The sequence below is a fragment of the Entelurus aequoreus genome, linkage group LG09 (assembly GCF_033978785.1).
Source record: "Entelurus aequoreus isolate RoL-2023_Sb linkage group LG09, RoL_Eaeq_v1.1, whole genome shotgun sequence".
NCBI lineage: Eukaryota > Metazoa > Chordata > Actinopteri > Syngnathiformes > Syngnathidae > Entelurus > Entelurus aequoreus.
Genome location: NC_084739.1, coordinates 25,052,666 through 25,079,715, shown reverse-complemented (window position 1 = coordinate 25,079,715; position 27,050 = coordinate 25,052,666). Strand labels below are relative to the sequence as shown.

At 36.9% G+C, this 27,050-nt stretch overlaps 1 protein-coding gene across 5 annotated transcripts in view; it reads right to left on the bottom strand.

Moving 5' to 3' along the window:
• pde10a (phosphodiesterase 10A) overlaps positions 1-27,050 on the bottom strand; it is a 228,080-nt gene that overhangs the window by 66,535 nt on the left and 134,495 nt on the right. For all 5 annotated transcript variants that reach the window (XM_062058413.1, XM_062058408.1, XM_062058412.1 and 2 more), the window contains one exon: positions 15,384-15,515. In XM_062058413.1, coding sequence (XP_061914397.1) covers positions 15,384-15,515 — 132 coding nt within the window. The remainder of the gene's footprint in view (positions 1-15,383; positions 15,516-27,050) is intronic.

Sequence of the window (27,050 nt, the reverse complement as noted above, 5' to 3'; positions counted from 1 at the left end):
AGACTGAAACTATACCAAAAAGCCTAATTAGAGTGGATAAAATGGTGATAGAACCACTGTTAGTCATGGTAGTGTGTCATGAGATAGTAAAATTGGGCTTCTTTCACTTTCTCTTATGTGGTGTGGGAATTTATCTTTGGAGATTAATAAAGTATTTGTCTATCTATCTATCTATCTATCTATCTATCTATCTATCTATCTATCTATCTATCTATCTATCTATCTATCTATCTATCTATCTATCTATCTATCTATCTATCTATCTATCTATCTATCTATCTATCTATCTATCTATCTATCTATCTATCTATCTATCTATCTATCTATCTATCCATCCATCCATCCATCCATCCATCCATCCATCCATCCATCCATCCATCCATCCATCCATCCATCCATCCATCCATCCATCCATCCATCCATCCATCCATCCATCCATCCATCCATCCATCCATTTTACTAAAGGGATTAATGCTAACATGTTATCAGTTTCTATCCTAGTATTAAGTATAGCAAGATTACGATTTGAAGAAAGAAGGCGTTGAAGTATACCCACAAATCCTACCTGTGGTCAAGGACAATACCAAATTTAAAATTACTTAATAAGACTGAAAAAAATGCTAACATGCATTGCTATCATTTAAAATCCAAACTTCCAAAACTGAGATATGAAGTGTGTATCCAAAATCTGATGTCTTGTTTGCTGATGCTGTTGATATGAGGACAGTTCATGATTTTGTGCTTGAAAGCTGTGGAAAAATTATTACAAATAATCCTTTCAGCGCTAACTCCGAGGCTACAACCCTTAAATTGGACACAAGTTGTCAAGGCAACCACAACCAACAAGTGGCTGACCAGAAGAGAATCATAAAAGAATCATTATGCTTGTATCTCCAGTCCTAACATTGAGTCCTACACATATTATATTAATTATATTAATATTAGGCCAAAACCTACTGAAGTAAGTTCTTCATTTATTTGAGGTAGAAGCATACAACACATATTATATCTTGGCTTCCATCCACCCCCGTGTCACCTCCTAGTAAGACTGGCGTCTGTCTCTTGGGATCCTAATCCAAACGGATCTCTGTGTTCTAATGATCTGTGCTGGTGTCTGCTCCTACATAAGGGGAAAGCACGTTTTGTAATTCCAAGTCTTCTCAGGTCTTTTATTGTCTTTTAAAGCTTAGAACAGTCCTTATACAGTAATCCTTTATATCTTCGTAATCTGCATTCACCTTTCATGCTCTCACATCTCTTAGGTCGGGGGTCGGCAACCCGCGGCTCTAGAGCCGCATGCGGCTCTAGAGCCGGCCTGATACATTTTTCAAAATGTATGAAAATAGAAAAAGATGTGGAAAACATTTTTTTTTGTTTTAATATGGTTTCTGTAGGAGGGCAAACATGACACAAACCCCCCTAATTGTTAGAAATCACACTGTTTATATTAAACATGCTTCAGTGATTAGAGACTATTAGGGAGTCAAATGTATTGTACATACAAATTCACATATACTCACATACTCACATACATACATACACAGGTACCTATGCACCCAAATACATATACAAATACAGTACATATTTACACACTCAAAGTTTGTACATTCACATGCACATTCATTATACAAACATACACATACTGTACATATACATTCACTGTACAAACATGCATATACACATACTGTACATATACACTCACTGTACAAACACATGTACACATACTGTACATATACATTCACTGTACAAACACACTTACTGTATACACATACTGTACATATACATTCACTGTACAAACACACACACACACATACTGTACATATACATTCACTGTACAAACACACATATACACATACTGTACATATACTGTCACTGTACAAACACAGATATACACATACTTGCCAACCCTCCCGTTTTTAGCGGGAGAATCCCGATATTCAGCGCCTTTCCCGACAACCTCCCGACAACCTCCCGACAGAGATTTTCTCCCGACAAACTCCCGGTATTCAGCCGGAGCTGGAGGCCACGCCCCAAAAAAAAAAGTCTGCCGCAGCTGCGATTGGACCTGACCAGCGCTCCGGGTACAAGTACTGGAGTACCAATTGCTTGCCAGGGAAGATCTTCCCCAGGAAGCAAAGATTGACCGGTTTTGGGCCATGCTAGGGAGAGATGGAAGATTCCACACTCTCGTGCATTTGATGAAAGCACTTTTGTGCGTGCCACACAGAAATGCATCATCAGAGAGGGTGTTCAGCATGGTTAGAAAAATAGTGACAGAGAATAGAAAGAGGATGGACAATTCAACCCTTAACAAAGCATTGTACTTTCAAGTACAACAATGAGTAGATGAGTGTTGTGTGTGTGTGTGTGTGTGTGTGTGTGTGTGTGTGTGTGTGTGTGTGTGTGTGTGTGTGTGTGTGTGTGTGTGTGTGTGTGTGTGTGTGTGTGTGTGTATATGTGTAAATAAATGAACACTAAAATTCAAGTATTTCTTTTATTTATATATATAATAAAAATAAAAATAAAAATAAAAATATATATATATATGTATATATATATATATGTATATATATATATATATATATATATATATATATATATATATATATATATATATATATATATATATATATATATATATATATATATATATATATATATATATATATATATATATATATATATATATATATATATAGGGCTGCAACAACTAATCGATTAAATCGATTATAAAAATAGTTGCCGATTGATTTAGTCATCGATTCGTTGGATCTATGCTATGCGCATGCGCAGAGGCTTTTAATTTTTTTTAATTTTTATTTTTTTAAATAAATCTTTATTTATAAACTGCAACATTTACAAACAGCTGAAAAACAATAATCAAAATAAGTATGGTGCCAGTATGCTGTTTTTTTTTCAATAAAATACTGGAAAGGATAGAAATGTAGTTTGTCTCTTTTATCCGATTATTAATCGATTAATCGAAGTAATAATCGACAGATTAATCGATTATCAAATTAATCGTTAGTTGTAGCCCTAATATATATATATATATATATATATATATATATATATATATATATATATATATATATATATATATATATATATATATATATATATATATATATATATATAGCTAGAATTCACTGAAATTCAAGTATGTATATATATATATATATATATGAAATACTTGAGTTGGTGAATTCTAGCTGTAAATATACTCTCCTCTTAGCCACGCCCCTAACCACGCCCCCGCCCCAACCACACCCCCGACCCCCGACCAAGGCCGCCCCCCCCCACCTCCCGATATTGGAGGTCTCAAGGTTGGCAAGTATGGATATACACATACTGTACATATACAAGTACATATGCACACATACACTCATGCACATAATCACGTTTCATCAAACATATATTAATGTTGTTGTCCTAGGGTAAACTGGGTATAACACATGGCACACTGACAAAGCTTAACCAATTGTTACTATAACAATCTACAAGGTTAATGTAGGTTGCTTCTCTTTCTTCCCCTCCATTTTTCTGCATTCTTCCGTATCTCAAGTTATCATTACGTATATGTATTGTTGCCTTTGAACAACTGTATTGTTGATAATAAATGTAAAGTATTGGTATTGTTCATTATCAATAGCGCTATTTCTATTGGTATTCGTATTGCTCCATTTTTAGTGTAATAATGCTCATTGTCATTTCTGTATTATTTTTTATTTTCGCTAACTGCTTATTTGCTATTACTTTTACCATCATATTTGTACATGAAAAAGAAAAAAAAAAAAAAAAAAGAGACTATTTGGCAAGCGCCGTTTTGTCCTACTAATTTTGGCGGTCCTTGAACTCACCATAGTGTGTTTACATGTACAACTTTCTCAGACTTGTGTTTTATGCCACACCTTTTTTGTCTCATTTTGTGCACCGAACTTTTAATGTTGTGTGTGAAGACACAAAGGTTAACTTTGTTGATGTTACTTACTTGTGTGAAATAAAATGTGTATAAAAAGTATAAATAAAACTGGACAAAAAATAGGACATAATACAATTTTTTTAGGGGTGTAACGGGGTATGTGTATTTGTATTGAACTGTTTCGGTACGGGGGTTTCGGTTCGGTTTGATTGATTGATTGAGACTTTTATTAGTAGGTTGCACAGTGAAGTACATATTCCGTACAATTGACCACTAAATGGTAACACCCGAATAAGTTTTTCAACTTGTTTAAGTCGGGGTCCACTTAAATTGATTCATGATACAGATATATACTATCAGATATATACTATCATCGTAATACAGTCATCACACAAGATAATCACATTGAATTATTTACATTATTTACAATCAGGGGTGTGGAGGGGGAGGAGGGGGAGGATATGGACAGCAAGTAGTGGACATAGAGAGAGAGAGAGAGAGAGAGAGAGAGAGAGAGAGAGAGAGAGAGAGAGAGAGAGAGAGAGAGAGAGAGAGAGAGAGAGAGAGAGATCAGAAGGCATAAGAAAAAGTATCTGCATTTGATTGTTTACATTTGATTATTAGCAATCCGGGGAGGGTGTTAGTTTAGGGTTGTAGCTGCCTGGAGGTGAACTTGTATTGCGGTTCGGAGGTGTACCGAATGAGTTTCCACATGAACATATTAAGTAGCCACCTCTTTTCCTTCTGTCTCTGTCTCTGTCAGTTCTCTACCCAGCATTGTCCCACCCACACAACCATCTGATTGGTTACAAACAGAGCGGTAACAGCCAATCGGCAGTGCGTATTCAGAGCGGTAACAGCTAATCAGCAGTGCGTATTCAGAGTGCATATAGTCAGTGCTTAGTGTTTAGCAGGTAAGCATCAGGCAGCGGACTCTCCCCAAATTATAATAAACACCTCCCAATCAACTACTAGTAACATTACTATGAGCCCGTTGACCTTCTAGAAATATAAAAGGCAGCTCAGCTCGCTTGCAGTCCTGGCTTGAGGTGAATGCTAATTCGCTTTTAGCGTAACGTTAGCTCATTTTGCGGTGTGTGTGTGTGTGTGTGTGTGTGTGTGTTACGGACAGCAAAGCCCTGTCTGTCTGTTATTTCACTTTACCTTTTTATGTGTTGATTGAGCTGTGTTGAAGCAGCAAAAAAGGACATTATGTTAAATGAAGAGTTTCTGTCTCTGATAGTTGATATAATAATGTAACTGCATCTTTAAGCCTACATGAACTCCATGGTGTTCAGGGATGAATAGTCTCTCCTATAGCTATTGTACCATTTTTTTCAGCTATAGTTACATTAATCTTTAGTAATGTAGCAGCCTAGTTTTGAATGGCAGGGTCCCTGCTACCACATGTTGATAAAAATATAACATTTACATAATAAAAGTCAACTACAGGATTCCCAAAGGCTGTAATAAATTAAGCATGATGAGTTGACTTGAAACGGTTTAATGTTGCACTTTTTATATGTACAAGAAAAGTTTTGTCATTTTATCTAATCTGAGCAACAACTTGAGGCCGTTTAATGTTGATTAACGTGGGCAGGATTATTATACTGTTCCCAATGTTAAAAGGATAAAGCCATTGTTTACAAATTTGGTAAATAAATAACCCAAAAATGTATATTTTGTTGTTTTCTTACTGTACCGAAAATGAACCAAACCGTGACCTCTAAACCGAGGTACGTACCGAACCGAAATGTTTGTGTACCGTTACACCCCTACCATTTTTAATACAAAATTGTACCACCCCACATAGTGTGTATGTCACGCCACATCATGCTTCAAATATTGTGGCATTACCAGATACATATTGTCAATGATAATTTTGTCAAGCGTATTCTGCATCATTTTGGTGCAAATTAAGCAATAATGGTATTTTTTTTTGTTTTTGTAATAAAGAAATACAATCATGTGTGCTTACGGAGTGTATCCCTGCAGACTGTATTGATCTCTATTGATATATAACGTATACATTGTGTTTTTTTTGGTGATCTAATAAAAAAATAAAATAAAAAAACATTTTTTAAAATTGTATTTCTTGTCCAAAGACATGCACCTGGGTATAGGTTGATTGGCAACACTAAATTGGCCCTAGTGTGTGAATGTGAGTATGAATGTTGTCTGTCTATCTGTGTTGGCCCTGCAATGAGGTGGCGACTTGTCCAGGGTTTACCCCGCCTTCCGCCCGATTGTAGCTGAGATAGGCTCCAGCAACCCCGCGACCCCAAAGGGGATAAGCGGTAGAAAATGGATGGATGGATGGATGGATTTCTTGTCCAATCGGTCCACGGACCGGTACCGGGCCGTGGCCCGGTGGTTGAGGACCACTGGTTTAAAAGACTCGATTCGTTTGCAAATTTTACATCTCTATTCTGAATTGTTTTGAATACAGATGTTTGTTTTATTCATTGGTAACACAGAATAACCAATCAATGGACAGCAGTGTGTCTAGCTCCACCCTCCACACACGTAACGTAGCGTACTACGGCCATCCAAAAGTAGAAAAAATGTGCCGGTTGTGTTTGGACATTTAGGGACCCTTCATGATAGTAATACAACTTGTAACATCCCACACTGAACCAACCCGTACTGCTTGTTATAAACAAGGCTTTAGTGGACTCTGAGGTGAAATGATTTGAACGTGCCAAAAAGTCTACAATATCAGTGACTGTCCGTTCACCTTAACGGGCTAAATAAACTATGGGGAAAACCCTGACGTAAAACGATCTTGCGTCTCCCCCCACACTCTGTTTGCTCTGTGATAAAGTTCTGCTCTGATTCCTCTGCACTGACCCAAACTAAATGACTCCAGTTAGTTATTCCTGCTTGGCGCCAGGGAACTTGATTACCACCAGGGCCTTGAGACACGTCCACACGTCTGTCTGTCTGCGGAGAGCTGCTTCCAAACGTGACAAATCCATCCACGGCCACTTTACTACAACACGCCCAAGAACCAGCGCCCTCACTGCCGCCGACGACAAATGAAACCCCCCCTACTGCCGCCACCTCCTCTCCTCCCCTGGGCCCCCTTCAGCCTGGCTGCATGTCTCCGGAGGACGCCTCTGACGTCAGCACCTCGACTGGGCTGAGCGCCAGCGCTGTGGGCCCTTGATGGATGCCGTTGGTCTGGGAAACAGCTCGCTGTGTGTGGAGCGCACGGTACACGCTCGAACACATCCAACGACCCATAAACGCCTGTTCGCTCTGCTTTTCTTCAGTCATACTGGCCATAAATATTAAAAAAAAGGTAAGGGTTTTTTCCAGCATGCGGTCAAAATAATGACAATATTGTGCGCAACAAAGGCAGTCTCAGGTCTTAAAGTTGCTGTATGTCACAAATGGGCTGCCTGGACTACCCAGCATGCCTTGCAGACACCTTGGAAATTCAGTTCAAACTTCAAACCCTATTTATAAAGCCCTTTTCATACTTAAAAGAAATGCAACACAAAGTGGTTTACAAACTTAAAAACAATGACCCACATCACACACACACACACGCACACACACACAAACGCGCACACAAACACACACCCACACAACTTCTTGTATTTGTTACCTTCTTGAGACCTCCGAAAAATGCCGACCTCTTTAGGACCACCCTTTCTAGATATATAAAGATTTGTATTTACAACATTAATAATATATATATACACTATGCAAATATAAAAAAGGTAAGCTTTTAGTTATTTTTTGAATTTTTTGTTTGTAATTGGTTTTTAATCTTCATTATTTACTTCAAGTTATAACAGTATGTCTCTATATCATTTAAAAAATAAAAAAAATTAAATACATTTTGGCCAAAGAGGGCGCATTTGAATTTCTTACACACACTTGTTATTATACATAATGGCCAGAGGGGGAGCACTTCAAATTTTTACACACACTTGTTATTTCATATGTTGACCAGAGGGGGAGCACTTTCAAAACCGACACAACGTCAATTTGAAAAAATCCTCCTTTCTGAGACCACCCTAATTTTGATAGATTTCCCCACCGGGGGTGCAAATGAGACACTCTCTATTAGATGCAATGGTTTTCCGTATTGGGACCATGATTTCGGTAGAAGGGTAGAAATACAAGAACCCGCCCACACACACAAACACAACACACACACACACACACACACACACACACACACACACACACACACACACACACACACACACACACACACACACACACACACACACACACACACACACACACACACACACACACACACACACACACATTAATACATGGCCGAGTACAGAGAATGCACTATCAGTTAGTTTAGCCGTTGTCAATTCCCCACACAGAATAGTAGTTTGGGTTTGTGATGTGTTTATTTAGGTTATGTTGTATTTATAATGTGATGGGACAGTCTCTTTGTCACGATGTGGAAAGCAGCTTCAGCGGCGTGACCTCAAGATGCAGCAGACGGGCGACAGATGTTTTAGTACAAATAATATGATTTAAAAAAACACAAAAGGAAACTCACAAGGCAGTGTATGAACACGTAACTAGGAGTGGAGGGGGGAAAACAAAAGAAGGCGAGTGCAGCTAATAAGGGCACAAGAAAACATTTGGAAAACTGGGCCGCATTTAAATAGGAGACTGATTGGTGACCGGGTACAGGTGTGTCCTGGTTGGCAATCAATGGCGTGGGAGCGAGCACAGGGGAATTGAAACTACAAAATAAGAGTACTGGACAGGAACTTAAAGGCCTACTGAAACCCACTACTACCGACCACGCAGTCTGATAGTTTATATATCAATGATGAAATCTTAACATTATAACACATGCCAATACGGCCGGGTTAACTTATAAAGTGACATTTTAAATTTTCCGCTAAACTTCCGGTTCGAAACGCCTCTGAGGATGACGTATGCGCGTGACGTAGACCGGCGAACACGGGTATGCCTTCCACATTGAAGCCAATACGAAAAAGCTCTGTTTTCATTTAATAATTCCACAGTATTCTGGACATCTGTGTTCGTGAATCTGTTTCAATCATGTTCATTGCATTATGGAGAAGGAAGCCGAGCAAGCAAAGAAGAAAGTTGTCGGTGCGAAATGGACGTATTTTTCGAACGTAGTCAGCCACAACAGTACACAGCCGGCGCTTCTTTGTTTACATTCCCGAAAGATGCAGTCAAGATGGAAGAACTCGGATAACAGAGACTCTAACCAGGAGGGCTTTTGACTTGGATACACAGACGCCTGTAGAGAACTGGGACAACACAGACTCTTACCAGGATTACTTTGATTTGGATGACAAAGACGCAGACGTGCTACTGTGAGTATGCAGCTTTGGCTTTTTTTTGCGTATGTACGTAACTTTTTTTAAATATATAAGCTTTATGAACCTTGGGTTAGGTAAACGGTCTTTTGGGCTGAGTGATTGTGTGTGTTGATCATGTGTTTGAATTGTATTGGCGTGTTCTATGGAGCTAGGAGCTAGCAGAGGAGCTAGGAGTTAGCATAACACGTACCGTACCGTACGTGCGCGTCACGTACGTAACTTTTTAAAAATATATAAGCTTTATGAACCTTGGGTTAGGTGAACGGTCTTTTGGGCTGAGTGATTGTGTGTGTTGATCAGGTGTTTCAATTGTATTGGCGTGTTCTATGGAGCTAGGAGCTAGCAGAGGAGCTAGGAGCTAGCATAACAAACACGCAGGTGTTATTATGCAGGATTAATTTGTGGCATATTAAATATAAGCCTGGTTGTGTTGTGGCTAATAGAGTATATATATGTCTTGTGTTTATTTACTGTTGTAGTCATTCCCAGCTGAATATCAGGTACCGTGAGTATGCAGCCTTGGCTGCTAAACATTCGATAACTTGACCGTATGTGCGCGTCACGTACGTAACTTTTTAAAAATATATAAGCTTTATGAACCTTGGGTTAGGTAAACGGTCTTTTGGGCTGAGTGATTGTGTGTGTTGATCAGGTGTTTGAATTGTATTGGCGTGTTCTATGGAGCTAGGAGCTAGCAGAGGAGCTAGGAGCTAGCATAACAAACACGCAGGTGTTTTTATGCAGGATTAATTTGTGGCATATTAAATATAAGCCTGGTTGTGTTGTGGCTAATAGAGTATATATATGTCTTGTGTTTATTTACTGTTGTAGTCATTCCCAGCTGAATATCAGGTCCCACCCGACTCTCACAGCATCTTCCCTATCTGAATAGCTTCAACTCCCCACTAGTCCTTCACTTGCACTTTACTCATCCACAAATCTTTCATCCTCGCTCAAATTAATGGGGAAATTGTCGCTTTCTCGGTCCGAATCTCTCTCACTTCATGCGGCCATCATTGTAAACAATAGGGAACTTTGCGTATATGTTCAACTGACTACGTCACGCTACTTCCGGTTGGTGCAAGCCTTTTTTTTATCAGATACCAAAAGTTGCAATCTTTATCGTCGTTGTTCTATACTAAATCCTTTCAGCAAAAATATGGCAATATCGCGAAATGATCAAGTATGACACATAGAATAGATCTGCTATCCCCGTTTAAATAAAAAAAAATCATTTCAGTAGGCCTTTAAACACCACACAAACGTGAAAAAAACCAACACAAGTCCAAAACAGTCACAAGGGTGTGACACTCTTCCTTCATGTTCTGAACTCCTCTTTACATTAACTGGCGGGTACAGGCCGGTTTGAATCTAGCTGTTGAATGAAATGTATGGCTCCTGAAGGGAGCCGAATCTTAAGGGGACATTCCTTTCAAAAAGCCGTTCTAAAGACTGGCTCGTTGTTTTTTCTTTTTTAGTAGTCACTCATTTTTACCAAGAAAAACAATCACTGGTAGCAGTTATTAAATAACATTCAAATAATTCAAGATTAATTCAATTTAAACTAAATTTGTGGGAAACATTTTAAGATAGTAATTATGTTGAATTGAATTTTTTTTACCTAAAAAACTATTTCCATACCACAGCATTTTAACAATACAAAAAAAACATTAGGGCTGCAGCTATTAGTTTAGCGATTAGCAATTAGTTTATCGAGTAATCTATTGATTGTTCCATTAATCCAGAAATCAGATAAAACAAACTTTGTAGCCTCAAGGCAAATTTTAGTTAAAATAGTTTAAATAAACACACATTTTTGTGATTTCCATAACTTTGTTTTTTTCCAATAAATGCACATCATAAACATTAAAATTATACTTCTAACATGTGTGCGTTAATAAAAAATAAATTAAAATGACTGGTATTGGCCACCACACAGATCAAGAACTCACACACCACCTTTCTCATGTGTGCTCGATTGCAACAGGCATGCGGAATCTATGTCAACTTGTCAAAAGTTCCAGGCACTCCATGCGGTCAGAATTTTATAACATTTTATCAGTTACACAAATTAAAAGATTAATCGACACATCCATCCATCCATCCATTTTCTACTGCTTGTCCCTTTCGGGGTTGCGGGGGGTGCTGGAGCCTATCTCAGCTGCATTCCGGTGGAAGGCGGGGTACAACCTGGACAGGTCGCCACCAAATCGACGCAACAGAACATAAATCAAAGTTTTTTCTAATCAAACTGATCAATTTAATAAATTAATCGTTGCAGCCCTAAAAAATATACCCTACAATTATAAATAGTATAAATAAAAATTCGGGGTACACTATATAAATGTAAATGCAAAATTGCACTAACCCTACTGTAAAGCTTACATATAAAATGCATCCAAATGTTGGTAGGTTTCTTTTGAATTGATCTCACTTTGTGTTTTTTTTTTGTCATTGTGGCTGTAGTCCAATTAGATGGTGCGACTATGAAGGCAGATTGGGCAATTTGCATGCAAAAAAGACTCAAAACTGTCAATCAGTCCCTGTCATTTACTTAAAAAAGCCGTTAAACACTGAACTCGTTCAAGATCGTCACAGTACAGCCTAGGGATGATGTTTGATAAGAAATTATCGAGTTCGAGTCTATTATCGAATCCTCTTATCGAACCGATTCCTTATCGATTCTTTTATCGAGTCCAGATAGGTTGTTGTATATGGAAAAAAAACACAATATTTGGTGTAGCAAAAGCTCACTTTTATTATATAAGAAAACAATTTAATCTAAAAAATAAATAAATATTGACTGTTACCCCCCTAAAAAAATAAAATAAAATAAATAAATATTGAGTGTTGTTACCCAAAGTATATTAAGTGGGATCAAAACAAATATATACAGTAACACAAAAACAAGCTGTCTCTGTGATCACTATAGGTGTATAAATAATAATATAGTGTTAAATAAAATCAGTCCCTTGGGCACAAAACTGAAAATAATACAGCTCTCCAAAAAGTGCACTTCTGCTGCTATTTGGACATAACTGTTTGTTATGATGCTTTGACATTTTTGCACATTATTTCTTTATTGAAAGAAAATTCTATGAAGAGAAAAGTTGTTTGCAAATGTGGTTACAATGCTAAAAAATGAAAAGTTAAAGCTAAAAAAAGAAATACACTTTATTGAGTTAACATTATTTCTTTATAAGGGGAAAGATGTGATGAGCTAGGGAATATAACAACTACAATACTAGGGATGATGTTTGATAAGGAATTATCGAGTTCGAGCCTATTATCGAATCCTCTTATCGAACCGATTCCTTATCGATTCTCTTATCGAGTCCAGATAGGTTGTAGTATATGGAAAAAAACACACAATATTTGGTTTAACAAAAGCTCACTTTTATTATATAATAAAAAAATAAAATCTAATAAATAAATAAATATTGACTGTTACCCACCTAAAAAAATAAAATAAAATAAATAAATATTGACTGTTGTTACCCAAAGTATATTAAGTGGGATTTTTCAGAGAAACAAATATATACAGTAACACAAAAACAACCTGTCTCTGTGATCACTATAGGTGTATAAATAATAATATAGTGTTAAATAAAATCACTTCCTTGGGCACAAAACTGAAAATAATACAGCTCTCCAAAAAGTGCACTTCTGCTGCTATTTGACATAACTGTTTGTTATGATGCTTTGACATTTTTGCACTTTATTTCTTTATTGAAAGAAAATTCTACGAAGAGAAAAGTTGTTTGCAAATGTGGTTACAATGCTAAAAAATGAAAAGTTAAAGCTAAAAAAAGAAATACACTTTATTGAGTTAACATTATTTCTTCATAGGGGGAAAAATGTTATGAGCGAGAGAATATAACAACTACACTACCAGCATGCAACGGGAGTTACGAGCATGCGCGGTAGCCCCGAAAAGTGTTGCATGTTGCCACGCTGTGAAAGTAAACGTCAAGAACTCAGCCAACACGCCTCGTCTGCATTATTTATAATTAGACAGACAACACATCTACAGTGTGATTTTGTTTTGTTTACAAGGAAAGAAAAACAAAAAAGGGAGATATGTTGTATATATATGTATGTGCTGCGGTTGTTTTAAGAACGTTGCGACAGCTGCCGTAAAGGAGGTGCGTTGCTAGCCTGGTTGCTATGTTTCCGGTTGGTCGTAAAAGTGTTCGTCATGTGTTTTACCCTGCTAAAATCTCTCAGGAAAGTTATTCGATGGATGATAGCTTTTGTTTTGAATTTTATTACACCTTGGAGCGCTTTTTCCCGTCCATTGTTTTCCTGCTGTCGCTATCTGCGCCTAATGACTGAGCTACGTGACGTCAATTCTTGTGATGTCCCACGGAGCATTTCTGGTCGGGACGGGATTCGAATAAAGAATCAACTCTTTTCCTTTACTATAGTGGTCTCGATAACGGGTACCGGTTCTCAAAAAGGGATTCGAGTCCGAGGACTCGGTTCTTTTCTTATCAAACAACCGGGAAATCCGGTTTCGAGTATCATCCCTACCCAGCATGCAACGGGAGTGACGAGCATGCGCGGTAGCCCCGAAAAGTGTTGTTGCATGTCGTCACCCGGCAGCTAAGAATGAGGTTATTATGAGCACGCTGTGAAAGTAAACGTCAAGAACTCAGCCAACACGCCTCATCTGCATTATTTATAATTAGACAGACAACACATATACAGTGGGATTTTGTTTTGTTTACAAGGAAAGAAAAACAAAAGTTAAAAAAGGGAGATATATGTTGTATATATATGTATGTGCTGCGGTTGCTTTAAGAACGTTGCGCCAGCTGCCGTAAAGGAGGTGCGTTGCTAGCCTGGTTGCTATGTTTCCGGTTGGTCGTAAAAGTGTTCTTCATGTGTTTGTACCCTGCTCAAATCTCTCAGTAAAGTTATTCATTGGATTATACCTTTTTGTTTTGAACTTTATTACACCTTGGAGCGCTTTCTCCCGTCCATTTTTTTCCTGCTTTCGCTATCTGCGCCTAATGACTGTGCTACGTGACGCCATTTCTTGTGATGTCACACGGAGCATTTCTGGTCGGGACGGGATTCGCTCCGAGGGATTCGAATAAAGAACCAACTATTTTCTTTACTATAGTGGTCTCGATAACGGGTACCGGTTCTCAAAAAGGGATTCGAGTCCGAGGACTCGGTTCTTTTCTTATCGAACAACCGGGAAAACCGGTTTCGAGTATCATCCCTAGTACAGCCGCGGTTTATATTGTTGGAGAGCGAGTGTGTCCAAACTTTTTGACTTGGGGGCCTCTGACTGCATATAAGTAACTATGTACTGTATATATATTTAGCTATCTATCTATATATATATATATGTATACATATATTTGTAAATATATATATAACTATATATATATATATATATATATATATATAGTTATATATATATATATATAGTTATATATATATATATATAACTATATATATATATATATATATATATATAACCATATATATATATATATATATATATATATATATATATATAGTTATATATATATATATATATATATATATAACTATATATATATATATATATATATATATATATATATATATAGTTATATATTTATATATATATATATATATATATATATATATATATATATACATATATATATATATAGTTATATTTATATATTTATGTATATATATTTTTATATATACACACACATATATACTGTATATTTAGATATACCCATACCCAGGCTGACTGGACAGAGTCTACAGAAACAGGAAGTCATACAGACTCACACTGATGACACACAATTACTCCAAGACAGCACTATAATTTCACAACATAATCACTGATCTGTATGTGTTATAAAAAAATATGAAAAAATAAAAACGGCATGTTTTTTTTTTAAAGCACTGGTTCACTGTGGTTGATTTATTTAGGATTATGTGGGCTAAACCGTACAAACATTCAACAAAAAAAAAATATGACAGACATTACAATTCTGTGTCAATGTACTAAAAACGCTGATCCAATCAGTATGTCAAAGTGATGCAGAAAAATGCATGTGTTTGCACCAGTGTGTGTGTGTGTGTGTGTGTGTGGGGGGGGGGAGTACCTGCAGGCCTGCTGCTGGTCTTCCTCCTCAGCCATCTGTCCAACGTCTCAGCGCTAACGCTCTCCAACACAAACTCATCCAGCATCTGCGGGTGCAGAGAGAGGTAGGCCTTCACTTTCTCATCTGTCAGGCCTGAGAAGCACAGAAGCAAAACATGTTTTTTGTTTTTTTACGCTGCGTATAGCCTTGCTCATGAATAAAAACTGCAGGACGATTTGAAACAGGTATTACAGAAGTTGTGGGAAATGAGATAATGGTATCAGTATGTGTGACACGAGCTTAACAAAAAGTGCTCGTCTATGTTTACGCTCCATGTGTGTCTCAAGGGATGGGAGCCCCCAACAGAGGCAACAGGATGAAGGAAGACTTGATTGTGCCTAATAGGCAATTAAGTTCTTGAGAGGTCGCTAAGTGCTGCTGTTTACTGTCTTGTTGTCAGGGAAAAGCCTTTTGCCGGATTATTGTTGAGGAGAATTTGTTTTTAATGCACCCACTGGCGTCTGCCAACCCCCCCTCTTCATGTGCAATCCACACCGGCAGTTGTACGTCATCCACTGGCTCTATTGGAATTAATGCTGGTCGCACTTACAATAAAAAATAAAAACATTAAAAGTATGTTGGACAGTACTGGAAAAATAATAAAATTGAATTTCTTATATTGTCACTGTGTACAATGAGATTGAAGCAGCTCTTTAAACAGTGCAAACTAGTGTTGTCCTGATACCAATATTTTGGTACGATACCGGTATCAAAATTATTTCGATACTTTTCTAAATAAAGGAGACCACAAAAAATGGCATTATTGGCTTTATTTTAACAAAACATCTTCCGGTACATTAAAAATATGTTTATATATTGCAATTTAGTCTTTAAATAAAATAGTGAACATACAAGACAACTTGTCTTTTATTAGTAAGTAAGCAAACAAAGACTCAGAATTTAGTCTGCTGACATATGCAGTAACATATTGTGTCATTTTCCATTCTATTTTTTGTCAAAATTATTAAGGACAAATGGTAGAAAATGAATTATTAACAGTGTTGGGACTAACGCGTTACTAAGTAACGCCGTTAGTTTCGGCGGTAACTAGTAATCTAACGTGTTATTTTTTATATGCAGTAACTCAGTTACCGTTACTGCATGATGCGTTACTGCGTTATTTTACGTTACTTTTATGTAGTATCGGCTAGAAACAGAAGATCTGAGTGTGTTTTATTGGAGCACTCCGGTGGAAAATAAGAGGCGTGCTTTCTGTGGGTGGGGGAAAGTTGTTAGCCCCAGAGCCGTACTTCGGGGCTAACAACCTTCACTTTACCCGGAAGAGGGTCTTTACAGCTGAGGGTGAATGACGAGCCCGGCGGTTTGTTGCAACTTTGTGACTTTATTGGACGCAGCCATCCACCAAGCTAGAACACCTGCACGCACTCACTGTCGCCGCTCCCTCACCTCTCTCGCCCACTCACTCACTGACGTCACTCACCTCACATGTTGTCATATCTTAAAGGCCTACTGAAATGAATTTTTTTTATTTAAACGGGGATAGCAGATCTATTCTATGTGTCATACTTGATCATTTCGCGATATTGCCATATTTTTGCTGAAAGGATTTAGTATAGCACAACGACGATAAAGATCGCAACTTTTGGTATCTGATAAAAAAAGGCTTGCCCCTACCGGAAGTAGCGTGACGTAGTCAATTGAACATATACGCAAAGTTCCCTATTGTTTACAATGATGGCCGCATGAAGTGAGAGAGATTCGGACCGAGAAAGCGACGATTTCCCCATTAATTTGAGCGAGGATGAAATATTTTTAAATGAGGAAAGTGCAAGTGAAGGACTAGTGGGGAGTGGAAGATGCTGTGAGAGCCGGGGGTGACCTGATATTCAGCTGGAAATGACTACAACAGTAAATAAACACAAGACATATATATACTCTATTAGCCCCAACACAACCAGGCTTATATTTAATATGCCACAAATTAATCCCGCATAAAAACACCTAGGTGTTTGTTATGCTAGCTCCTAGCTACTAGCTCGAGCTAGTTATAGCTCGAGCGGGTAATATGGACGGGATCCTGTATATATAACCCGCCAATACAATTCAAACACCTGCACAACACACACACTCACTCAGCCCAAACAACCGTTCACCTAACCCAAGGTTCATAAAGCTTATATATTTAATCAAAGTTACGTACATGACACGCACGTACTGGCAAGCAATCAAATGTTTGGAAGCGTGCGGGTGGGACCTGATATTCAGCTGGGAATGACTACAACAGTAAATAAACACAAGACATATATATACTCTATTAGCCACAACACAACCAGGCTTATATTTAATATGCCACAAATTAATCCCGCATAAAAACACCTAGGTGTTTGTTATGCTAGCTCCTAGCTCCTAGCTCGAGCTAGTTATAGCTCGAGCGGGTAATATGGACGGGATCCCGTATATATAACCCGCCAATACAATTCAAACACCTGCATAACACACACACTCACTCAGCCCAAACAACCGTTCACCTAACCCAAGGTTCATAAAGCTTATATATTTAATCAAAGTTACGTACATGACACGCACGTACGGGCAAGCAATCAAATGTTTGGAAGCGCGCGGGTGGGACCTGATATTCAGCTGGGAATGACTACAACAATAAATAAACACAAGACATATATATACTCTATTAGCCACAACACAACCAGGCTTGTATTTAATATGCCACAAATTAATCCTAATGCTAGCTCCTAGCTCCTAGCTACTAGCTCGAGCTAGTTATAGCAAGCGATCAAATGTTTGGAAGCGCAGCTGTGTACTCACGTTATCGCAACTGTGTATCCAAATCAAAGACCTCCTGGTAAGAGTCTCTGTTGTCCGAGTTCTTCCATCTTGACTGCATCTTTCGGGAATGTAAACAAAGAAGCGCCGGCTGTGTACGTGTTGTTGCTGACTTCCCTCGCAAAATAGACACTTCGCACAGACAACTTTCTTCTTTGCTTGCTCAGCTTCTTTCTCCATAATGCAATGAACAAATTGCAACAGATTCATCAACACAGATGTCCAGAATACTGTGGAATAATGAGATGAAAACAGAGCTATTTCGTATTGACTTCAATGGTGTCCGAATACTTCCGTTTCAATGATTGACGTCACGCGCATACGTCAACCCTCAGAGGCGTTTCGAACCGGAAGTTTAGCGGGAAATTTAAAATTGCACTTTATAACTTAACCCGGCCGTATTGGCATGTGTTGCAATGTTAAGATTTCATCATTGATATATAAACTATCAGACTGCGTGGTCGGTAGTAGTGGCTTTCAGTAGGCCTTTAAAGGGCCACACACACACACATACGCTACTCTCATAACAACTAACAAGACATCATGGTGAAGCCAGAAGTCGAGTTTTTTAACATGGAGACATTCTCAATACTTTTCTTCTGTCGAGCACAAAGAAAATAACATTTTAGTTAAATGTAAGTTGTGTCTTGGATCAAAGATCCTATCAGAGTTAAAGTTAAAGTGCCATTATGTTGCAGCTATTTAAAATAGTTTTGTCAATTTTTTCTGGCCTGAAATAAATTGGCCCTTTGAAACATATCTTTGTCTTTGTGTGTTGTATGTAGACCACATTGTTTGTGTGTTGTATGTAGACCACATTGCTTTCTGAGTTCAGTGATGCAAATGCATGTCAAGTTGATCAACAGATGGTATTATTCTCCAGTGCAATAACAGTGCTGAAATGCAGGCTAAAAGGGCATTAATGGGAGCCTTAAAAAAAAGGGGGAAAAAAGAAGTAACTAAATAGTTACTTTTCACAGTAACGCATTACTTTTTGGTGTAAGTAACTGAGTTAGTAACTCAGTTACTTTTGAAATAAAGTAACTAGTAATTGTAACTAGTTACTGGTTTTCAGTAACTAACCCAACACTGATTATTAATCTACTTGTTCATTTACTATTAATATCTGCTTACTGTTTCTTTTAACATGTTCTATCTACACTTCTGTTAAAATGTAATAATCACTTATTCTTCTGTTGTTTGATACTTTACATTAGTTTTGGATGATACCACACATTTGGGTATCAGTCCGATACCAAGTCGTTACAGGATCATACATTGGTCATATTCAAAGTCCTCATGTGTCCAGGGACATATTTCCTGAGTTTATAAACATAATATCAATTTTTAAAAAACGAAAGAAGATGTTGTGATGCCAAAAAATATCGACATAATCATAGTAGTATCGACGTGGCGGACCGGTACTTTTCAGAGGCGGTATAGTACTGAATATGATTCATTAGTATCGCGGTACTATACTACTACCGTTATACCGTACGATGTCATTTTATATTTTCTCTATTTTTTTTCATATATGACATTCACTGGAGTTACTGTCTATTTTGAAATGATAATGTTTGCAATGTTGAAACTCAAAATATTATTTAATTGTGGGAACTAAACCTCCAACTTTTTGGAATCATATTAAAAAAAAACATCTTTTGTGTCATTTTATTTTTGCGGGATAAAATATTCAATGTGTTTCTTGGTTAAGTGTTGAAAAACAGCACATGTGTGCGTGAGAGCCCCGTGTATTTATTTGCAGGCAAATAAAGCAAAGAAAGCTGTAGGTAAGGAGGCTCGAAAGGTTGGAGGAGGCTGCTCTGCAGTCTGACACTGTGCAGACGCAAGACACGGCTCTTCAGGAAGTAACGCCTCGTGAGACTCTCGGCCAGATCTGACGCAAATCGGCAGACTACGGCTTAATAAATCAAAGCAACTTGAAAGGGGAGGTGGGGGAGAAGGGAGCTCCTGTCGACAGAAACAAGAGCACGGCATCGCTTTTGCAACTTTGTGCAATTTGGAACACAAAAGAGGTACTGTCATCAACAGCTGTTAAAATGCAGCAAAACAAATCAAGCATGCTGTAAAATTTTATCAAAACAAGTTTTGTGGTTTCAAACTCTGCAAAGTATTTAGCAATATTTAGATATTTAGATTGTGCGCAATCGATTGTTGATAATTAAGGATGTAACGTTATCAAAATCTCACGGTATGATATCACGGTTTTAAGGCCACGATACGATATTATTGGGGTATATGACAAAAAAAAAAAACAAGACTTAAAAAATGCCATAGTGTGTAAAATGAAGGGAATGTTTAGAATAAACACACTTAGTAATTGAACACAAATATAATGCTAAAATGTTCTAATCAAACTACACACATGTATTTTTAAGTGCAAATAATTGTGCAGGAACATCCACTTTTTCAAGCATTTAAAATAAAAACCGACAGTTGAGTTTCTTTAAAGTGACAATGTAAACATCCAGTGTAAAACAATAATGTTCACTTTAGTGTCTTTCAACTTTTACTTTCTGACAAACAGTGTCCTCCACAGTGGCGATTTCTATATCAGTCTTGAATATGCTGTTTCTCAGAAATGTTAACCAACAATTTACCTTTTAATAATGTAAATACCTCAGAACTTATGTTTGGCTTTGCTGGCTTCAAATATATTTTCTGGGTGACAATTTATGAGGCGGCGACTTGCACAGGGTGTCCCCTGCCTTCCGCCCAAGCGCAACTTAATAGGTTTAAGCCCGGTGGAAAATGGATGGATGGATTGAGGATTCATGAAGAAGTTTTTCGGTTTCGTTTTTTTCCGTTGCAGTATAGTTTTTTTCTGATTTCCATATGTGCGCTGCAACGCGACCAGCTGAATCTGTGTCGCCTTAGAAACGCTCGAGCCAATTGAGGTGCGCTTTGCTTTACAGAACACAGACTATCTTTTCTTTGCCCAAGAGGTTATGTTTCCGCCAGAGTTTGTTTGTCTGTTTGGTAGCAACATAACATTAACACTTATGGATTGATTGGATTTTGAGGATTTTTTCAGGAAATGTCCAAAAAACAATTCCTCTTATCTAATACAAACACCCCTACCCCCCTACCTTGCCTGGGAGATAATGTATATTTTCAGACCCGGCCAACGCTAAAGCACTAGAAAAAAATTACACAATTGTTTGGCATCGTCACCAGGGCCGCCTTAACCTAAATGAGGGCCCCGAGCTCAGGGCTTTAAAATGTTTTATTACTATTTTGCTCATAAATACATCTTATTTGCAACAGGAGCAAGCACGTTTGTGCGAGTGTAATAGAAGCCAGACAACTTCAGGAAAAGTGCTGGTGATCTGGGAGACTGCCGATACTTTTAGCTCAGTAGTAGTAGGCTGTCCTTTCACACCGGCAACCTGGATTCGTGCCCCAATCGGAGCAGTAGAAAAAAACAATGCAGCCAACACCAATCATTGCATTCCGCCATGTATATGTGTGTGTGTATATATATATATATATATATATATATATATATATATATATATATATATATATATATATATATATATATATATATATATATATATATATATATATATATATATATATATATATATATATATATGTATATATATATATATATATATATATATATATATATATATATATATATATATATATATATATATATATATATATATATATATATATATATATGTATATATATATATATATATGTATATATATATATATTTATATATATATATATATATATATATATATATATATATATATATATATATATATATATATATATATATATATATATATATATATATATATATTGGACACACCTTCTCATTCAATGTGTTTTCTTTATTTTCATGACTATTTACATTTTAGATTGTCACTGAAGGCATCAAAACTATGAATGAACACAAAAACAACAAAAAAAGGTGAAATAACTGAAAACATGTTTTATATTCTAGTTTCTTCAAAATAGCCACCCTTTGCTCTGCACACTCTTGGCATTCTCCTGATGAGCTTCAAGAAGTAGTGAAATGGTTTTCACTTAACATGTGTCATAGTTTTGATGCCTTCAGTGTCAATGTACATTGTAAATAGTCATTGAAATAAAGAAAACACATAAAAATGAGAAGGTTTGTCCAAACTTTTGGCCTGTACTGTATTAATAAATATATTAGGGCCGTGAATCTTTGGGCACCAGACGATTTGATTAGATTTTTGGGGGTAACGATTCAATTCAGAATCGATTCTCGATTCAAACCGATTCTCGATTCAAACCGATTCTCGAATCAAAATCAATAGTTTTTAATAACATTGGTTGCTAGTTCTTTGATTAACTACATTCCTCCATAAAATATATAAACAGTTGTATTAAATTTCTATATTACTTAAAAAGAAAACTGTTTTTGTTTGATAAAGTTTTACCCAAACATTTAATAAAGTCAAATACTAATAAGCCAACAAGAGAATTATTCCACACTTATCTTTTCTAAAGTAAATCTGTATAGCAGATATGGGCATCTACATCAACAATATGATTTTGGCTCCGACAAGACAAAAACATTTTTTATAAAAAAAATACAAATGAAAATTGCTTTTTTTTAATCGATTAAAAATCGTTACAAATAATAATCGCAGTTAATTCAGAAATACATTTTTCACACATATACATTTACTGTATATATAATTTTAATGCCTTAAAATCTAATACTAATGCTGACAACAATGGCACTTATTTTATATAGTTCTGTTCCTAAAAATGATGTCTACAGGTAAATTTCCCCCCCCAAAATAGACACCGTAGTGTACACAGATACACACTTTGGAACGGCCACTTTCAGCTCAAAATGTGGGCGGGCCTGCATCAGCCTGCTGACGAACGTCACCTACAGAAGAATGGAGGCAACTTCATATTGCGTAATACGTGTTTTGGTAGCATTTCCATGCTGATTTATTAGTTATTAGTTATTTTTGCGCATAATTTGATGGAATCATCAACTATGTCTGCCAGATATGAACCTCTCCAGTCAAATTCCCTCACGCAAAATGGGAAGGCCTACTAGAGCGCAGTGTAGTTTGCAGCAATCATTTTAATGATTCTGACTTTGAGGAAGGGGTATGACTGGTGTTTGGATTAAAAAAAAAGACTTGAGCCAAATTAATCCCGCAAATCAGGCGCACCCTCGAGGAGAGAAAGACTGAAAGTGAAAAAGAAGCTCACAAACTCATAAACAAGACAACAAGAAAGTAAACCGTTCGTATTCTGTTTTGCGTCCTCTTCTACTGATGTTTTACTCAAGATGCTTGAAGAAATGCTGACAGAGCATGAAGAAACACAGGTTATGGTTATGGAAGAGAAGATGGAAGAGCAGAGAAGTCCAGAAATGGATATAATATATTAATATTTATTTTTGTTCTTAATATTAACCATATCAGTTTTGAAGTAATCATGGGCCAGGGCAACAAAAACATGCAATGTAGTGATCAAAATAATAGTTTTACATGTCTTTATCAGCAATGTCAATGCAGGGAAATGGATTGCCGTTCTGTATATGACATCACACCAAGAGGGGTTGACATACTGCAGGGGTCGGCAACCCAAAATGTTGAAAGAGCCATATTGGACCAAAAATACAAAAACAAATCTGTCTGGAGCCGCAAAAAATTAAAAGCCATATTACATGTGTCATGAGATATAAATTGAATTAAGATGACTTAAAGGAAACTAAATGAGCTCAAATATAGCTACAAATGAGGCATAATGATGCAATATGTACATATAGCTAGCCTAAATAGCATGTTAGCATCGATTAGCTTGCAGTCATGCAGTGACCAAATATGTCTGGTTAGCACTCCACACAAGTCAATAACATCAACAAAACTCACCTTTGTGCATTCATGCACAACGTTAAAAGTTTGGTGGACAGAATGAGACAGAAAAAGAAGTGGCATAAAACACGTCCTAGGAAGTCGGAGAAAGTTATACTTGTAAACAAACTACGGTGAGTTCAAGGACCGCCAAAATTAGTAGGACAAAACGGCGCTCGCCAAATACTCAAATCAGTGAAGCATGTTTAATATAAACAGTGTGATTTATAACAATTAGGGAGGTTTGCGTCATGTTTGTCCTCCTACGGAAACCATATTAAAACAAAAACTTTTTGTTTTTTCCTCATCTTTTTCCATTTTTCATACATTTTTTAAAAAGCTCCTGAGAGCCACTAGGGCGGCGCTTAAGAGCCGCATGCGGCTCTAGAGCCGCGGGTTGCCGACCCCTGACATACTGGAAAGGGGGCGTTCAAAGTACAGTTAGTTATCTACCTATTACTCAAAAACGAATTAATATTATGGAAAATGTTTGCCTGATTCCTGTTCAGGAGCAAAACAACTTATTTTGGTCATCTGGATGCTGTGGGTCCTTCAAGTCAAATACAAATATTGTATATGACATGTTATTTATGTAAGAATTTTGGACATGTTATGCTTTGAGGTGAATAAAGATGGCATTAAATCACTTGCCTCTCCAAGCAGACATCATAGAAACATGAAGCATGCTATAAAGCTCTTCCTCCTCATCCTGAATCTAACCTTTCGACAAAACATTGCATGAAAAGTACATTTTGTATTAAGGTCAGATTATTATGTTAAGATCCTTGTTTCCTGCTGGATAAGTCTGGCAAGATTCAACATTTTATTTGTGGTGAAAATATCAGAAGTGTGACTGCTCATTGGTCCCTGTAGAGGATCTTTAAAACCAGGGCACATGTACAGTATATACTGGGATTTCTCCACAAAAAAAGCTTTTAGCAAATGTTAACAGGATGAAAAGAGGATGAAAAGAGGATGTTTCTGTTGGAGGACATTCAGCCACGGAAGTGGTCAGCTAGTGAATGTTTACTTCAGGATGAAGGTGTACTTTGAAGGGTGTGAGCAGGTCGAGCAATGCAATGCCAAAATGAGACAAATTGATGCCTTTTAATCGTTTTAACACTAGTGAGGTCAAACAGCAGACGGGTAAAAGCTTAATACATTTTTTAATAAGTCAGTACGTGACCATGCATTAAATTAGTCCGATTTCTCAAATAGTTTGGCTCTAACAATGTTACAAAAATGATCAGTTAGAATAATACATAATGTTGGACATAGAGAACATACAAACCCTTTGTTTATTAAATCAAAAATATTGAAATGCAACGGTCTAGTGAATTTAAAAACAGCTAAAATTATGTACAAGGCAAACTAGAACCTGCTGCCCAACAAAGGAAGAGATATATAACATAAGAGAAAAATTGTATTGTATTTAAAACATTTGTATGCACGTAAAAACACATATCTGTAGGTGGGATTAAATATGGAATGGATTATGCAAAGAAGTCAAACAGTGTACTAACTTGATGCATTTTAAGAGGTTGTTCAAACACAAAGAGTTTACAATGTATAAGGGAAAAAAACAATGATATTTATTGAAAATAAGACATGATTCGTCTCTTTATGTGAATCGCAACTGACTTAACTATTTATGAAGACAACTGTTGTAATTAGAAAACATTGATATAACTGTGCCACAAAGTGTAAACAAGAAGTAATATATATGTACGAAAATGATATGAAGTGGAAAAGGGGTGGGATTAAATCAACTTTGCTTCTTCCTACCCCTTCTCGAGCATGTTATATAGAGAAATGGATAAATAAACTTAAACCAATTAAATAAGCATCCTACAACCCATGGAAACACCTTAATCCGATCGTGTTGGGTTTTTTAAAAAAGTTGGACAAACACACCTGGATTGTGCGATTTTAAACCAGATCTCTCGAGGGGGTGTGTGCAGTTACAGGTGATCAGTCTCAACGCACATGATATAACCCGGAAGCAAATACCATTCAATAAAAACATAGGAAACAATCGGAATAAAAAGGGGGGCTGTTTATTTGCTTCACAAATAAAAAGAACTGAATATGTTGAAGTGCATCGATCTTAGAAGAAAAGAAACAAGAGATTTATTATAGAAGGTAGCTAAAAAAATGGAGAATGCCGGCTTAATTCAGACTCCCGAACGAAATACGATTAAGATGAAAGAGAATGAAGCAAGGCAAATAATAAAGTGTATACAAACCTCTTCACGCTGCATTGTGCACTCCAAACTGAATAACAATAACTCTGTATTCCATACAACTAGCAAGATAGTCCAGAAGAATCGCAGCTTTCATCTGGAACAGTATCAGGTGGACTGTCTTCTCCTCCGGATTTAAAAGTCCTTCCATCAATCCACATGGTTTATGAATGAACGTCTAGATATTTAAAAGTTTTGTTTCCATGATTCTCCGACCAAAAATTCCTTCAAAACGACACTCTGCCGCCGTTTTTTCTTTGCTTGGGACCTGCATCTGCTCCGATACATTCTTGGAAGCAGTGTCATGTTCGTAGCGCAATCCAAGATCATTACTTGATGCTGTCTGCAATTTAATATCAGCATAGCCATTAGACAAGTAATATTTCTAATCGGTGTCAATGTTACAGCAGACATCATGCACAACGGAGCTCGGCTGTTGACTTGTAAGGAGGAGGTTCACTGCGTATGACCATGGTCCCATTAGAGAGAGTGCATGGACTCTTGGACTTCACACATAGGTGTGAAAATACAACAAAAAAAAAAAACTATTTGAAAAACCAGACTAATTTAGTACATGGAGACAAACTGAATGATGCCTGTCAGTGTAATCACTTACGTTTTATAATATACCCAGAAGACTATATGTTGATGATTTTTTCCTGCCTGCCTGCCCTTTAAATCATGTCTTTCTAAA